The sequence below is a fragment of the Apodemus sylvaticus genome, chromosome 5 (assembly GCF_947179515.1).
Source record: "Apodemus sylvaticus chromosome 5, mApoSyl1.1, whole genome shotgun sequence".
Taxonomy (NCBI): domain Eukaryota; kingdom Metazoa; phylum Chordata; class Mammalia; order Rodentia; family Muridae; genus Apodemus; species Apodemus sylvaticus.
In genome coordinates, this window is record NC_067476.1 from 46,061,403 (window position 1) to 46,079,588 (window position 18,186).

General features: G+C 38.9%; 1 protein-coding gene across 1 annotated transcript in view; it reads left to right on the top strand.

Moving 5' to 3' along the window:
• Csrnp3 (cysteine and serine rich nuclear protein 3) overlaps positions 1-18,186 on the top strand; it is a 93,213-nt gene that overhangs the window by 9,452 nt on the left and 65,575 nt on the right. Inside the window, exon 2 of the mRNA XM_052182599.1 lies at positions 8,340-8,510. Within this exon, the coding sequence (XP_052038559.1) occupies positions 8,340-8,510 (171 nt within the window). The remainder of the gene's footprint in view (positions 1-8,339; positions 8,511-18,186) is intronic.

An 18,186-nucleotide genomic window follows, 5' to 3' on the forward strand; every position in this document is an offset into this window, starting at 1 on the left:
TTCATATGTGCCAGAGAATGTGAGTCTGTAGTGCCCAGTGTAGAGCCCATGCATTTGATCCCTAGCTTCCTCCTCTAAAACAAGGCATCTCAGAGCTTGTGTTATAACTTGGATAACCCACTCATCTCAGAGCAAATGGGGCCAGTGGATCCTCCAAGTTCTTTTGACTCTGTGAACCATTGTGTTCAAATGAATTATCCCTCCAAGTTCTTTTTTCACCAAAACGAAGGGGCAAATAGCTAATCACTAGAGCACAGCTTCCTAAACTCAGATCCCATAAACAAATGCCATAAATGTTTGTGCTCTTGTGCATTTTTCCTCTGATGGGGAAGGGTCCATTGCTTTCATCTCCTTAAACTTCAAACTATCAGATGGCAAAAATGTTGATTTTCACTGCATAAGAATGAAAATAGAATCTTTAACTCAAAGTCAGAGACGTCTCTGACTCGGGGGATTCATACATTACTGGGGAATCCCACAATCATTTCTCCAACAAAAATATTTATTAGGCAGGATCGCTGCCAGGGTTCTTGGCTTACACAGACACCTGGACAAGAGAGGCGTTGGCTGACTTGTTTCTCCCACTGGCAACCCACCAGCAGCATTGTTCACATTGGTAGTGCCCCACAGAAACACCTACAGGGGTTCACCTTGTGAAATCTGTGCCAAATCTTGCTCCTCTTGGCAGCAAATAAGGTGCTTTCTTGCCAAATGGGCTGAGGCAGAAATGGCCCTAGTATTGGGGAAGAAGATACTTTTACTTTCTTAGGGAAACACATACATCTTCTCAATATGTATAGAATGATACATATCCAAGATGTCCTTGGCTTCCATAGTGTTCACTGATTAACAGCCTGGAATGGCAGCACATCTACTAATAAGGCCGACATGCTGTTCTTGAAGAAGCACTCCACATGTTCACATGTGTGCTTTCTCTCTTTCAATAAAACCTCATGCACTGTAGTCACCATACTGAAGTTTATTGGAAAACTAGAAAAGACCATGGTCCAAACATACTCTGACTTCTAAACCCAGATTACTAAGAATCCTCAGCAATATAGCTAATTTTGTGTCTCATAGCAAACAGTTCTGAGAAATTCAAATTTCCTTCCTCTTTCCCTAATCCATTATGCAACTGTTTTTGCCTTACGTTTTCCTAGCTTTTAAAAGGATCAAAAACATTTGAAGATGATGGGAAGAAATAATGTTAAATGGTAGGCACAAAGACAAGTAAAACAAGCAGAATGCGCAGTGCTTCTCCACTGTGTTCACAACACAGAAACATCTGTAGAGGATTGGACTAAAGCCCAGCATTGGCACCAACAGAAAGTCTCCAAAATGGCACTTGGCATTTGAGTGGTGACATCTCAGATGCCACCTACTTCTTGGTATTGAAGAAGTGGTTTTTGCCTTGTAGGGAATCTCAGATCTGTAGACCGCTCATGCAAAAGTATAAGAATCTGGTAAACAGGGAAAAGCAAGAAATGAAGAAAAAAAAAAAACTTTGTTTAGATGCAAACAAAGAAAATCTCTTAGAACCAAATGAAAGGCTTTGAAAAGAAGCACAAATAACTTTACAATAATTTCATTTTAGAAGGACAAATGATTAAATAATGGTGATTTTATTTAACAATAACTGAGGACTTTAGTCATTCTTTTTATTAATATGATCATGTCAGGGTAGAACATCAGAAATTAGACATAGTTTAAAAAATTTGGCATGAAAAGGATTTCATACAAACTGGCAGTTAAAAAGTTATCCATATATTTAGGAACATTTGATTAACAATTGATTGCCTCAAAGAATAAAGGTAATATATAATATGAAAATTTTAACTGAGTTCTTTTGTCGTTAATGCTACATCAACCCTTCCCACTGTCAACTGGTCGACCAGTTACTGTGGACAGCTTGGCTGCTGATGTGTCCTTGTGGCTCATGTGACCGCTCACTCTGCTTGACCCACCTCCTCTCACAAAGGAGCCTCTCTCCAGTGTGTACACTAGTCTGTCCGCAGTGGCTCTCAACTCATTCTTTGAACTTGGTGAGGCAACCAGAAGAAACCTTAAAAATCACCTCCCTGTCCTGGGTCAAGTTAAAGGACAGAAATCTCATTGTGTATAAGATTTCATCCAGACCCTGGTATTTTCTGTACCCTTGAAGTAAATAAAAGCAGGCATCCTCACATGATCAAGTTCACTGAAATAGTGTCTAAGCATTTTAAATTTTTCAAAGAATTTGTTAAAAGAATGCAAAATACTCCCACAAAAACCAAGATTGTTTTGTTCTTTGACAAGTCCTGACACCCCATCCCCCAAATGCCCTCACTGACACACTGGAAAGCAGATACTATGACTGCCTCTCTCAATATTGCTGCATAAAAGAGAAAGAGGATTTATTTTACTTATCTTTGTGATCATGTTATTCTCCCTTTTAAATTGTTTACAAAATTATTAGTACAGAGATTAACCGACTTCCCCAAGCAAATATGAACAAGGAGTTTCTAGATGGCTGCTATTATTTCTGGGCAAATGCTCCCTAAATATTAACCATGTGCCTAACACTTTTATACAATAAACACTGACTAGATGAAACAAATGCTTTGTTCCTGGTACACCGCCTCTCCATCTAGGAAGAGAGACCTTGCACCGTAAAGCAATGTTTCTCAAACTGTGGGTCTTGTCTGCTCTGGGGTCAACCAACCCTTTCACAGGGTTGGCATAGCAGATATCCTACATATCAGGTATTTACATCATGAATCATAGCAATGACAAGTTTACAGTTATGAAGTAACAATGAAATAAATTTATGGTTGGAGGTTACCACACATGAAAAACTATATTACAAGGCCACGGGTATTAGGGAAGTTGAGAACCAGCTATAAAAAAACAGTTTCAAGGCCAATGCTGCTTGACAGGTTTCCACCTTCAGGGACAGCAGGCCTGCCCTTGACTGACCAGCCCCACTCCCCCTCTTCATTTCCCCATTTTTCAGTGACTTTGTGATTCGTGCTAGTGAGCCGGCTTTCGTTTTTTTCCAGATGGATATTTATCTGGTATAGCTCCCATTTCCTGCATCAATTTTTTTTTGTTGTTGTTGATTATACATTAAGCTTACTTCCTTATCAGGAGCAATTAGGATTGTCAGATTAAAATGCAGACAGTTAAGTTGAATTTCATATAAGCAAAAATAATTTAGCCATAAGTATGTTTAAAATGGCATCCATCTCTTTTTTTTTCTGAAATTCAAATAGAACTGGGTGAAGTACATTTTCATTTATTCAATCTGGCAATTTAAAATTTTATAGTGGCACATTTGCAGATCACATAACCTGATCCTCATTTAAATGGGGATTATTTATTTATCCTTAAGGTACATTCTGTTTCTTTCCCCTGGTCTTCCCACTCTCTTAAGCAAGTAAATCAGAAATACATTAAAGGAAATAACACTTTTTCATCATCATTATTTCAGAGTGTGCTTTCATCAATGTGTTCAGAGATATTGGAGTAATGCTTATATCTCATGCAATATGAAATAAATCGCTTACACGTGATCAGGTCTATCACTGCAATACCCTAGTCCCTGGTACCAAGTTCTGTCTTACTTTGGGTTTCCATTGCAGTGAAGAGACACCATGACCAAGGCAACTCTTATAAAGGAAACATTTACTTGGGGTTGGCTCACAGTTTTAGAGGTTCAGTCCATTATCATTGACAGCAAGTATGGCAGCTCCTGGAGAAGGAGTTGAGAGTTACACATCTTGATTTGAAAGGAACAAGGAGAAACTCTCTTCCACAGTGGGCAGAGCCTGAGCATAGGATCTGAAAACCCACCCCCAAAGTGACATACTTCCAACAAGACCACAGCTCCTAATAGTGCCACTTCCCATCTGCCAAGCATATTCAAACCATCACACTTATGTAACTTAAGAACAGCCTGCTAGCAAGCATGGTTGTGAATGCTTTAATTTAAAGTAGTTATTAATTAGATTTGACAATGAAATAAGGGGTTGTTGCTGGATGGGGTAGCACAGCCACTTTAACTGTAGCACTTGGGAGGCAAAGGCAGGTGGATCTGTGAGTTCCAAGCCTGCTTGGTCTAATGGTTCCAGGTCAGCCAGAGCTATTGTGACACAGTGAGACCTTGTGTCAAAGATAAGAAGGTGTAGACAAAACGAATGGAGTCTGAGGCCCATAATCTGGTCACATAAATTCCAGGATTTTGTTGATAAATAAAAATAAATAAGATGAACTTTTATCAGACAGCAGAAGACACTGGCTTTGAAATGGACTAGAGTTCCACAAGACCCAGTGACATCCTCTGCGTCTCATCTCATCTTACAGTGCATGAACCAGTCCAGGAGTTTTCAGAAGTGTGACATGTTCATGTTCTGCTTATCATTGCCTTACGTGTTGCTCTTACATGGGGGAAAAATTTGATGTCAGTTTCATCTAATTTTGATATTCATTTAATCAACCATGCCAGCTCTTTGTTCCAGGACATGGAATCATGAGTTGTGTGATCGTTTGTTCTCCTTCCTGCAGCTTGCAGTCCTTGAGGGAAACAGACATGACACAGTAACTAAGGCTTGGATGAATGAAGTTACCGGATTTCATTCAGAGTCTGAACATGTATCCACTGTAGACCTGTTACATAGAAGGTACCGTAGAACCCCAGTAAAGAAAATAAAGAACCTCCCTCAAGTCTGTTATCAGAAGGTGTGACAATAAGAAACCAATGTGGAAATATATAAATACCCACTATAGATGAAGAGAGTAGTAAATGTATAGAAAGAGATGAAAAAGTAATTAGGAGGACAATTATCCAAAATATCTTAAAACACAGAGAAATACCAGGATTAAGACTGAACCACCCAGAGCTGAAGTCAGAGGCTCAGAATAGGTGACAAATCTGGTCAAGCTACATTGTTGAGACATTTTAAAGACATTGTGGGATTTGAACTTCGAAGATGACTTAAAGTCACTTTGGAGTTTTAAACTTCAGACTGGTGTAACAGCTTTTGTATTTTGAATTTTTCATTCTCCCTGTAACTGGAAAAAGATCCAGGGCAAATAACAGTGGATGGGAGAGAGGAATGATGGGGCATTTGTCCTGGTCCACATGTGGCAACGGTGCCTGTGACTAGCATGTTTCCTGAACTGGGCAGTGAGACCTGAGGAAAGATGCTATCTCTAGGCTTAGCACCCCATCTTCTTACATTTGAATTGTCAATGCCTGCCCAACTTTACTTCGGGCTTTCATTCTGTATAAAGCCTATTTGAAATGCTCATACCTGGCAGACAACAGTCTGGCAGATAGTGCATCTTAATAATAACATCTCCCTAAATGCTTGCACTTTTCTTCCTAATCAGATGAGGAAGATGATAGAAGAAATGACTGCATATCACTTTGCCACTCCAGTATGAAATATGCTAGAGCCTATATACCCAAAGGCAGAGGACCATTTGTCCTTCATGTTTCATTAGCATGTTTTGAACTATACATATAGTGAGATTAGACAGATGTCTTGCTTTTCACTGTTGCACAGGCAAACTGGGCCCTCAACCAGGGTCTATGTAGTCTATATGTTTCTCCACTACGCAATGCACTGTGTTTTGTCCAGTGGAGGCCCTTTTGGTTTTCAAGATCTAAACAGAAATCACATCCAGCCTTTAACTCCATAAATGCTCTTCTTATCTCAGATGAACTAATAAAGGAAGGTAAAGATCTCAATATTCATCTGTTCATCAATTACCCCCTTAAAGGATTGAGAGAGGGAGAGAGGAGCCCCAGGTATCCACCTACATGATGTGTGATGTTTAGGCCTAGCTCCTGGTTGCTGTATTTTCTGTTCCTCATCCTTGATAAATACATCCTGCTTAAGGAAGCTAGGGATTTGGGTAAGGGAAGTAAAGAGCAATGCTTTAATGGCTTCCATAGCAATGTCTTATTATAGAAATGTATGTCTTGACCGAAGGTATCCATCTTGTATTATTTTGTGTCTTGGAGTCTCTCCCTCATGAATTACTTTGCATCTTGCTTGAAGTGAAATCACTTTAAAATTTATATCCTGTCCTACTTTTATTTCAAGACTCTCCTTAAAATATCTTTTTCCCCCTCTCTGCTGGCTCCAATATGCATGAACATTTTATGCATTTCACACCCTTTAAAATGAAGAAAATAATAAGCTAATCTGAATACTTGTAAAATGAGAGTAGAACAGAGATTTTATTCTCAGGAGAACATATACTGATATTCTTTCCTGTGCCCATGAGCTAGCTCCATAGTTAAGACAATAAGGCAGAAGATGGACTTTAATAAAATAATAAGGCAGAAGATGGACTTTAATTAAACAGACATGGGACATAATTTGGGGGATATTTTGCTACTGGATGAAGTCCGTCAGAAGGGACCCTTGCACTGTGACAGCAGGTAACTTGTTTTTTTAACTTTTCCGCTATACCACTCAGTGAGTAAAGCATAAACATATTCAACACATGCCTAGAAAGAATTACTTGAAACCAAGAACAAAGACAAGATGCATAGAATACTAAGTTTGATTTATATTAAGTCACACCAGAAGTGTCCAGAGAATTGACTAGAAAATGAGCATTGGGTTGTGTCCAGTAGATTCATGGCGAGTAAATTCCAAGATGGAAGGTTCTGGAATTGAATCTGAAAATTTGGCAAGTGTTTCCCTGTTTGGGAATGTATCAGTGATACTTGTTTGATGCTTCACAAAAGACTCCAATCCCTAGGTATTTCTGACTTGGAAAATGAAATGTGTTTTTCTAAGCATCTCTCCCAGGTTACGTTGTTGCTACTGGTTCAGGTAGTAAGTTTTGAGAACTCCCAAATCAGACTGGGGAGAGCTGACTGAGCCTAGGGGGATCTGAGCCGGCTGCTTACTCTGTGATCTGCACAGGCAAGGGATGCTTTTTAGGTATTTCTGAGAGAAGTTCTGATGTCCTGTAACTGAGTGGTTTTTGGAATAGTTTTAAGGGACTTGTTCTCTCTTGATCTACTGGACTGACAGCTGTTCTTGGATAGGAAGGACTTACAATGAGAGTTCAAATTAACTGGCAGGAATGAGGTAGAATGCGTAGAATCAACTTGCAATATTTTCAGCTAAGTTAACTGAATTTCTCAAAGTGAGATTGTGTGGAAATTATCTGAGCTATTTTATGTGCAGTTTATTTACTAAAACACCTGTCTTAGAGTTTAGTTGCTGTGAAGAGATACCATGACCAAAGCAACTCTTCTAAGGCAGAACATTTAATTGAGACTGGCTTAAAAGTTCAGAGGTTTAGTCCATTATCATCAAGGCAGGATCATCATGGCAAAATCTAGGCAGGCTTGGTGCTGGAGGAGCTAAGAGTTCTACATCTTGTTCTGAAGGCAAAAAGGAGAAGACTGGCTCCCAAGCATCTAGGATGAGGGTCTTCAAGCCTGTACCCACAATGACACACCTACTCCAATAGGGTAACGCTTACTCCCAGCAAGGCCACACCTCCTAATGGTGGCACAACTTGGGCCAAGCGTATACAAACCATCACACTATCAGTATATTTAGAAGAAAGATGGTATCATTTAGCTGGTTGTTGAGGTAAAATAGAACTGATGAGAGCCAGGTAGGCACCCAGAGAAGAGAAAACTACTCACACAAAGCAAATGAATTAGAAGGAAACAAGTCCACTCGTCACTCCCTTGATCCACTCAGTGCAATTCCCAACTGAAGAGTCTTAGGAAATTTCTTGAAAGATAACAGCCTCTTCAACAACCAGGTAGCATGGGGACAAAGTTCATCTTGCAGCAGTATAAAAATGGAAACCACCTAAATTTCAGAATTGATTTCACGTGCTTCATTATGCTTTGCTAACTAGGTTCCTTGAATCCAAAAATTTCTAAATATAGAATTTTTACATCCCACTTGCAGCGTTTCTTCTAGATGGATTTTCATAGCACAACAATCATTTCAGATTTGGTGGCAGGGGAGAACCTTGCCATTTGTATTTTGTTCTTCACAGAATTTCATGGCCTCAAATGGACTTTCTTATTTTGTCACCAAAAACTAATAGTACTGAATTAAGCTGAATTATTTCTTAAAAAACATTGGAAAACCACAGAAATGCTGGTCTAACAGAAGTGTCAAGGACTTCTGTTAATTTTCAGTCTGTTTATTATTTTTTTTTCTAACTTGAAATAGAGAAATTAATCTGCTTTGTTCAAGGGGCAGCTACAGCTCAGCTCACACATTTAAAGCCACAGGAAAGCAATTGTAAACATTGGCTACACCATCTACAGTCAGATTTCAATGCTCCATTGCTCATTCCCACTCCAGGTACATGTGACAACATCGCAGCTATGAGTGGAATTTTAAAGAGGAAGTTCGAAGATGTGGACGCCTCCTCACCCTGCTCCTCTCCTCGGGAATCAGATGATGAAGTCTCCAGTAGTGAAAGTGCTGACAGCGGGGATAGCGTCAATCCATCCGCCTCGAATCACTTCACACGTGAGTACTGGAACCACCCAGTGAGCTGACTCTCAGGTTCTACAGTTGGGGGTGCAGGGGAATCATTGTGTAGCATCGGCCATTTTTATTTTTACCTTTATGTCTAGACATGTGTTTTTAAATTTTTACAATCAGTCAAATAGAAAGATCAAGTAAAAACAAAGTTGTTTTGAGGCACCATAGTAGGTCCTGTTGTTTAAGTAGAGTTGGCACTATTTGATTTGGTCCCCTTAGCTCCTTGAGTCTGTGAATGTAGGCATCTTGTTCCTCTGACTCATCAAGGAGGCATAACGCACAGTGGATGCAGATGAGATGTATGAAATAATGAATAAACTGGAGTTAGGAAGACAATGTGTCTTCCCCAAGCTGAAATGACCTGGGAGAAAAAATGAAAAGCTGGATTTTGCATTTGCTAGTGGAATGGGCCGGCAGCGATAAGAAACATTCAATCAGCCACTCGCTAAGGAAGGACAGCAGCCAAGCTCGTCCCCAGGGGTGGCCCCTCCACAGTTATTTCTTTGAGTTACAAAGTCCACCCAGGGAAAAATAAGAATGTATGCCACATCTTCAATTTCTTTCTCCACCGCCTTGTCACATTAGTCATCCCTACCTGGGACAGTACTGTGAGGTCTAACCAACGGATGTGAAATTTTCTAATGATCATACAATGTAAGCCCAAAAATTGATGTGGAGCAGCTATGTAAGCCAGGCGCTTGTGTTCCTAAAGCAGGGAGATTTGAGTGTCACAGTGTCATGTTGGATACCTGGGCTTTTGTAAAATTGCTTTTTGAGATTATAATATGATTATATCATTTCTCCTTTCCCTTTCCTCCCTCCAAACCCTGCCATGAACCCGTCCTTGATCTCGCTCAGATCTATGGGCCTCTTGTTTTCTTAAGCTGGGCTTTTTAAAATATTACATTTCTTCATCGGCTTTGTGTGTGGTGAGGAGGGGCAGGGTGTGTATGAAGTGTTGTACATATTGGGGCCCAGAGAGCAACTTGTGGGAATTTGCTTCTCATCTTCTACCATTGTAGGTTCCAGGGATCAAGTTCAGGTCCCTGTGCTTAGAAGTTTACACCTTGATCCACTAAACCCTCTGGATAGCCTAGTTTGTTTTATTTGCTTAATATATGAATCTCAATCAGGTCTTTGTTTTTGGAAATATGACAATCTCCTTTTTTTTTTGAAAGCTCAATGATTCAAACTTTCAAGAGCCTATACTATAACTGTACATACTATAACTGGCAGTATTTCTTTGAGCAATCTGAGATACATGGAAAATAAGAAACAACAGTTACAACTGTTACAGCAGAAAAAAATGACAAAAATGTGAGGACAGTGTTGCCATGATTTGTACTGCACCAGAGCACATGCTTGGTACATAGCATGCTGTTAAGAGATGAGCTTGTGCTTTTGATTTGACAGATGTATGTTGACAGATGTATATCACTTTATTCTAGTGATAAGGGTGACATCATCTCTATCAAGCACAGCACGTGAAGTGATCCGCACAAAAGGGCTCAGTAAAATATCAATATCACACACATGTTGTATTATGGATCATGATATTACCTAACCTTTACTAGATACTGGCTAACTATACTTAGAGTCTTAGTTTTCTCAACCTTCCTAATGCTGAGACTCTATAATACAGTTCATGTTGTGATGATCCCAACCATAAAATTGTTTTATTGTTGCTTCCTAACTTTTTCTTCCTACTGTTAGGAACTGTGATAGAAATATGTTTGCAAATATAGGTTTGCTAGAGTGGTTGCAACCCACAGGTGAGAACCACTGATCTTAGACTGGAATTTAGCTGTGTGCACATGTCCCAAGACATAGTTTTGATATTTCCCATTATTTCAACTCCTTTGTCATACAATATTGCTAATAGTATGCATAAAGTATCATAAAATAGTATGGATAGTGAATTACAAAAGACTTAATAAAGAGACAGATTATATTTTTGTATATAAAGATATGTAAAGTTACTATATTCTCTGGATTAATTTATAATTATAGTGTTCAGTTCCAGAAAAAACCCTCAATAAGGTCTTTTTAAGAGATGAAATGAACTAGGTAGTGATAGTGCACACCTTTAATCTCAACATTCAGAAGGGAGAGGCAGAAGGATCTCTGAGTTTAAGGCTAGCTTGGTCTACAGAGCCAAGTTCCAGGACAAACACTGATACACAGAGAAACCCTGTCTCAAAACACAAAACAAAACTTAAAAAGGAGTAAAATGTATGTATATACATATATATGAATATATATGTGAATATATATGAATATATATGAATATATATGAATTATATTCATTAAGTTAATAATTATAATAGGATTTTTTAATAAGAAGGTATATAGCCCCATGGGAAGAACAATGACTTCGGACACCCAGACACCCCAAGACTCCCAGGGACTGAACCATCAACCAAGGGGCATACATGGTTCCAGCCAAAAATGTGGCAGAGGAATGCCTTTTTGGGCATCAGTGGGAGGAGTGGTCTTTGGTCAGGTAAAGGCTCAATAGAGGCCACAACAAAGGGAAACAGATGGGGGGGGAGTTGAGGGGAAGGTGGGATTGTGTTGGGTAGAAGGGCATATACATGGAGGCAGGGGGGTTGAAGGAGGGGTAGGGAATCGTTTGGGAGGGGGGGAAATTGGGAAAGGTTTTATCATTGGCAATGTAAATAAAGAAGATACTCAGTAAAAAAAAAAGTATCCTTTCCAAAAAAGAAGAAGAAGAAGAAGAAGAAGAAGAAGAAGAAGAAGAAGAAGAAGAAGAAGAAGGTATAACATTGAACACTCATTCCAGATATGAAATTATCATTCAAAACAATATCATTGTTTTCCCCCCTATGGTGCTTTACCTAGGAAAGTATACAAAATCCTGGCCTTGTGTATGCTAGAAATTAGTATAAAGAAAATGAGTGTTATCAAATGCAAAAAGTAGGATTGCAGTAAACATTCATACAATTAATAATTTTTAAAATGAAACAATTTAAACCCTTCATGGCATGACAAAGTATATTCTATATTGATTAAATGAAAAATTTAAAAATGCTGAAATAATGAATTTGTATACTCTAAGACATTTAGCAAGACTATTGTATGCTTGGAAGGGTTAAGAAAAAAATCACATTGGAAAACATTTGACATATTTAATGATATTAAAATATCAGACTTACCCATTATAAAATTATCGAAGTAAAAAAAAGAAGCAGTTTGTATTAGAAACATGTATTTAATGAGGTACAGGATTATTCTCTAGCATTTAAAAGTACATCTATAAGTAAATTTTTGAGACGGGTTCTGAACTATTCAAGGCTAGCCTCCAGTTTACTCTGTGGCAGAAGTAAACGGCCTTGAATGCCTAGCCCTCCTAACTTTACCTTCCAAGTCATGTAATTATGTCTCCATGCCCTGTGCATGTTATGTTAGAGACTCAACCCTGGGCTTTGTGAATGCCAGGCAGACACGCTACCAACTGAGATGCCATTCGCTCACTCTCGCATACTTAACATTTTTGAGATGCAAGCTAAGGCATGCCACAAAGATAATCCATAGCATAAAACACAATTACCTCATACATTAAAGCATTTAATAAGCATAGTAATAAAAGGTAGATTAAAATACTGATACATACATTATTATATGAAATCATAAAGATTTTACCACTTTGAAGTTAGTATTCCTTCAGCTAATAGAAAAAAGTGATTCCAAAAATCAGAGAGAAGCCACAGTATACATTGTAGGTGCAGATGTTGCTTTAATGACCATGAAATTCAGAAAGTATTTGTCAGTATAAAAAAAAACATTCAAATATTTCTGGTTCTGTATTCAGAAAATATATGCAAAAGGAGAAACATCAAAAGTAATAGAAACTCGTGTTGGCGTTTGATTGTAGTGTAAGAAGACAGGAGGGGGAGGAAGGCAGCGAGGTCAGAGTGGGAGAGTGATTCGTTCTGCTACAGCAGCCCATTAATGAAGTTATTTTCATGATAGTTATAAAGATTACACCATATGCTTATGAGATACTGCGAAGAAAGGCAGAAGACAGAATCTTCTTTATACTGACAGGGAAAACCCTATACATGCTCAAAAACAAAGACTGGTGTGGTTCACTGACTTGAAAATTGGAAACAATTTGATTTGTAGAAAGATTAGGATGATGGATGGGGTTTTATATCCACTAATTTTTATTTCTGTTACTATTATAATGCATTCCAAAGAGATATGTTTCAAAGTTGTGTTGCAGAAAAAAAAATCAATCACTTTGTATTGATGTATGCAGAACAGTGGGATGAAATTTCACGAGAAATCAAGCTGGATAATAATACAGCCAAGTCATAAAGTCTCTCTCTATGTCTCTGTCTCCCTCTGTCTCTGTCTTTCTGTGTCTCTGTGTCTCTCTCTCTCTCTCTCTCTCTCTCTCTCACACACACACACACACACACCCACAAAGAGAGAGAGAGAGAGAGAGAGAGAGAGAGAGAGAGAGAGAGAGAGAGAGAGAGATCCCTGATCACTTGAAGCTGGCATTGAAGGTGGTTGTGAGTTGTCCAGGTCGGTGCTGTGAGGCAATGGTGGGTCCTCTGGAAGAGCAGCAAATGTTCTTAACTGCTAAGCCATTATTCCAACACCACAAATTCTAATTTTTAAAGGAAATTTGGTTATTAATTTGATTACAGTGGCCTTTCCAGATAGTAGTCTGTTTTGCTCCCTGCCTTCCTATTATGGGAGAGCTGGGGGAGGGAGTGTGTTGTGGGAAATAGTGAAGAGTCAATGACAACGTTTCTGCCTAGAATATAAAAGATAAGAGCAGGTCAACCAAGGCGAGAGTGGTAGTTAAAACCTTTTTTCTTTCTTTCTTTCTTTCTTTCTTTCTTTCTTTCTTTCTTTCTTTCTTTCTTTCTTTCTTTCTTTCTTTCTTTCTTTCTTTCTTTCCTTCCTTCCTTCCTTCCTTCCTTCCTTTTTTCTTTCTTTCTTTCTTTCTTTCTTTCTTTCTTTCTTTCTTTCTTTCTTTCTTTCTTTCTTTCTTTCTTTCTTTTCTTCTTTCTAAATGTATTTTAAGGCTAAGTACAGGGGCATACACCTTTCATCCATGCTCTTCAGAAACATGCAGCTAGATCCTGGTGAGTTTCAGGCCAGCTTGGTCTACATACCTAGACTTCCAGGCCAGCCAGAGCTACAAAGGAAAAAAAAAAACCATAATGATAATTTAAATTCTTTGCTACTCCAGAAATTGACGTGTAATGTTTTAGAGAATATACATACCTATACTTTACTATTTCCATTAGATTAGACAGAAGTTTATTAGCAATATCTGCTTGATGGGAATCCTGATTACAACCCTTCAAAGATTTACTAATGAATCCTATTTCCCTAACTTGCTTTCCTACAATCGAAAATGAATACAGCAGCCCTTCTTGAAATAAGGAATTTTTAAAAGTATTAAACCTTTGCAGCCTTGCAGCCTTACATTCACACTGAGATCCTGAAAATGTGGCTACCCTTATGTAAATCTCAATCATCCTGGCTTTATCCTTCCAATTTAAATGAGTGGGTGTGCTCTTTGCTGGGTAGCCAGTAGCAGCGCATTGTACATTACAGCATTTTGTTGCTTTTGCAAATATAGAAATTAATAAGATTGGTTGGTACATGTCAGACGCCATGGTAATGCAAAATGTCATACTATTCTAAGCCTCCCGTTAAGGCATTTCAATTTGTAGCATACCCCATTATGATAATAACAGCTTCAAAATGTAAATTAGGGAGAATGTGATGGCTTTTTCCTTGAACTTCTAAATTTTGCTAGGCAACCAGCACACTTACCAGTGTTCAACCAAGGTCGGAGTTTGTACTCTCCTTGGAATCGAAGCAGCAGATTCCATAGGACTGAGGAATGCTTTGTTTCATCAAATCCCTGTGGCTCCTTAGCCAGTCATTCTGTCAAAAGGAGAGCTTCAGGGGAAAGACAGGAATAATGTTTTCCCCCTGCCCTCTGAAGGCTCCTGGCACGTCGCATAAATAACGAAAAGCTGTGTGGTGAAACACAGTCCCTAAAGGAGCACATCTCCTGCAGCAGTGTGCTGACAGACAAATGCACACCATCCAGGCCTCGAAACGCAAAGGGGCCAAAGGATGGCCACTCCACACTGCACATGGGCGTGGGGAGTGGATGTCTTTCCCATTGCTAACGATTTCCAAGTCACAGAAAGCTTCCATTGAGTTGAGTTCTTTTAACATGCAGAAATTGCTATGCAATTAGGAGTTATTACAGCCATAACAAAAGTGGAAATTAATCATCACAGATGTGGTTATGATTTTTCCTAAGAGCTGAGAGTGTGTCTTTCTCCCTCTTTCCCTCCCTGTTCCCTTGGCCCACCTTTTTCTCTGAATCCACAGAGCATAAACATGTGATTCAGACATTTTTCTCCAGTTACTCCTTCTCAATCATTCCCATTTCCTGTTAGGTTTTAATCTGGTGAATCAGTAGAAAGTGAATGTGAAACTATCCCTGGCAGTACAACTGGTCTTTATTAAGCAGTTAAAATACACTGAAGACTTGGATTCAACTTCAAAAATGTGATATAATTTATGACGCAAGGTCTGTGATACCTCATGTGTGAGTCTAGGCTCTAAGGAGTATTACTGGAGTAAATATCACAGATATCCCACAGTGTGCTATTATTTAGGAAACTCATTTTTGCAGAAGTAGTCGTAGCATCTATCTCTTGCTTCCACTTTTTTTAAACAATTAGGGGAACATTTAGGCAGAAACTCATTATGGGTGTTTTTTTAAAGATTTATTTATTATATATAAGTACACTGTAGTTGTCTTCAGACACACTAGAAGAGGGCATCAGACCTCATCACAGATGGATGTAAGCCACCATGTGGTTGCTGGGATTTGAACTCAGGACCTTCAGAAGAGTAGTCAGTGCTCTTAACTGCTGAACCATCTCTCCAGCCACCCAAAAATCTTTTTTTATCTCTGTGATACTGACTGTAAAAAATGAGACTCCAAGAGAGCCCTAAATTTGATAACAAATATAAACAACATAAAGTCATCCCTAAAATGTGACCAATGCATTTAGAGATATACCCCTCCCCCAACCCTACCCCGATAACTTTGGAAAAAATAATCAGTTAGCATGAACTTGTGTGAACAGACCTGGAGCCAGCTGTAGACCACCTCTGGCATCATGACAATCACCACCAGGTTGTATGCACATCTGGATATCACAGATAGATGAGCTGAGTCATTAGATGTTTGGTCTAGTTGTCAGAAATAAAGCAGTTCAAAAGCAGGGCTAATGATGAGAGGAGGGCCAGCCTACGAACTAACAGCTGTTTTGAAAACGTACTTGAGTATTCTGTAAGGCTTTTTGATTGATGCTATGGAACTGGGATTACATGCCTTCACCTGAGAGGCTGTGCAAATCAATAATGATGTATTAGAAATAGCTAGCCATGTGACATCCTCTGGCGACATAGATCCTATTCATGCTGCAATCCCTTGTCTTCCAAACTGACTATTTAAATTCTCTGTTTGCTACAAGGTTCATATAAAAATCATTCTCCACCAAGTCTCACCCTACTCTTCCTTTTTACCACTTCTTTGGAGGCTACTGGCATTCCAGTAACATTTAAAAGCATGAGCAACGGTATGGTCTCTCCTTCCAGTTGGTGTTTACTAGCTGGCAGTGATACCTGTAACTGGACAATTGTTTGCTGGTGGCTCATTGTCTCCTGTCCTGAAGTCTTTACTTACTTGTATTAGTGACCCTCGATAGCACTCTGTGAAGTACCTGAGGAGCTCCTGCAGGATGTGTTTACAAACCCATGGAATACACACTTCCTGTAATCCAGTTTACACTGTAGCCCCCTTTCTTCCACTTGCCTTTTTCATAACCTCATTCTCTTGGCTTCCCTACAGTATTGCGTCCATCCCTTGTCTCTTTATTTTCTAGTACTAGTGGTTAAACCCAGGCCTCGTGCTTCCTAGGAAGTGCACCATTTCTTCCTATCTGTCTTCAGTCGCGTGTCCTTTGATTATTAAGCAGGGTGCTTCACATGTGGTTTTAAAAATGGGTGTTTGCTTGGGGAAGAATGGGAGCCAAGTCCTCATGTGCCCAGCAGCCAGTTAACACTTTAATGTTTGGATAATTTAATGAGTATATGGACAACTGATTCGGCCTTAACTACCTGGCATTCATTTTTATACTGGTAGGAGGTAGAAATATAAAGACAAATAGGACATATTCTGCTTTGCAAAGAAATTTACAGTCAATGCTACTTTAACATCTTTTCAACACTTAACGGCTTCTGTTTTTAAACATCACATAGCTACTGATGCATGCACCTCATCTTTTCTGAATAGTTAAAGAACTTAACAACTCATTATTTTTTGCTACTCTTATTGGTTCTGGTTCAACTCTTGTTAAAAACTTGGTAGATAATTTTATATCATATGGCTTGTCTTTTTCAATAGCACTAAATCATAGAAACTTAAAAAAAATGGTGTATTTAATTAGGACCTAGTAGTGGCATGGGGATTAGTGAAAACTGCATAGGAATTCACGATTAATAGTAATTCACAATTTGATGGGCGTCATCGTGAAGTGTCAAGATCCTGGTTTATTAGTTATTATATTCAAATATGCATGTAGTGGTGAGCAGTGTTTTAAAAAGGATTCCACTGTAATTATGTATTCCCAGCATGTGCCTTCCCGGTTTCATTTGCTTATATATAGCTTTCCCAAGCAGAAGCAGCCCTGCTGCTTAATTGGAGGCTGAGGCTGTGCAGCTGTTTATGCAGTAGCTAGCTGTATCACACACTTGAGGGAATGCAAGTCGTTGTAGTCGCTTTCACCTTCACCATCTTTCCAATCAGCTGGGGAAGAGGCGTTCCAAAGTCAGATCACTTACTGCCATATAAATACCGTTAATTCGGTTTTCATGTGATTTGTTTGAAATTCCAGTTGGGGGACCAATCATTTAGCTTCAATAAATGGTGACATCAGACTTAGCCTTTTATCTCAGGCTGCCAAGATTTATTTGAAAAAAAAAAAGTGTTCTCTTTTTTAATGTCTGGTTTGTTTCCTGTAGCCATAGTCTATATTAATGCATTTCAGATCCATGCATTGATATCTCTCGTTGTCTTACCCCAGTGTCATATCACAAGTATTATCTGCTCTGTGTCCTCCCTCCTAGGCAAACCTTCCAGATCCTTTCATCTCCCCACTGTGCCAGCCTCAGCTTTTCCCTTAGTAACAATCATTCAAGCTCTGCTGCCTGGAAACCCTCCATAGTGCCTGTGACCACGCCCATGCCCATGCTTGTGACCACACCCACCCTCCTGCTATGCCCAAACTCCACCCACACTGATCTTGAATCTCTCATACAGAACAACTTTGTGTTTTGCCCTATGATTCTTTTAAAATATATTTTATTCCTCTTTTAATTTTTTGCGATATTAGTGAAATTTTTATATATATTTTCCATATTCTTGTTTTTGTTTATGCTATTTTTACTGATTTTCAAATTTTGAATATATTTTTACTTCATATTTGAGCTCCATTGTCAGCCCGTCTGAAATCTGAGTCCACAGACATCATCTCTCGGATGCTTGTAAAAAAATGATGGGTATCTTGGAAATTCTTTCAAG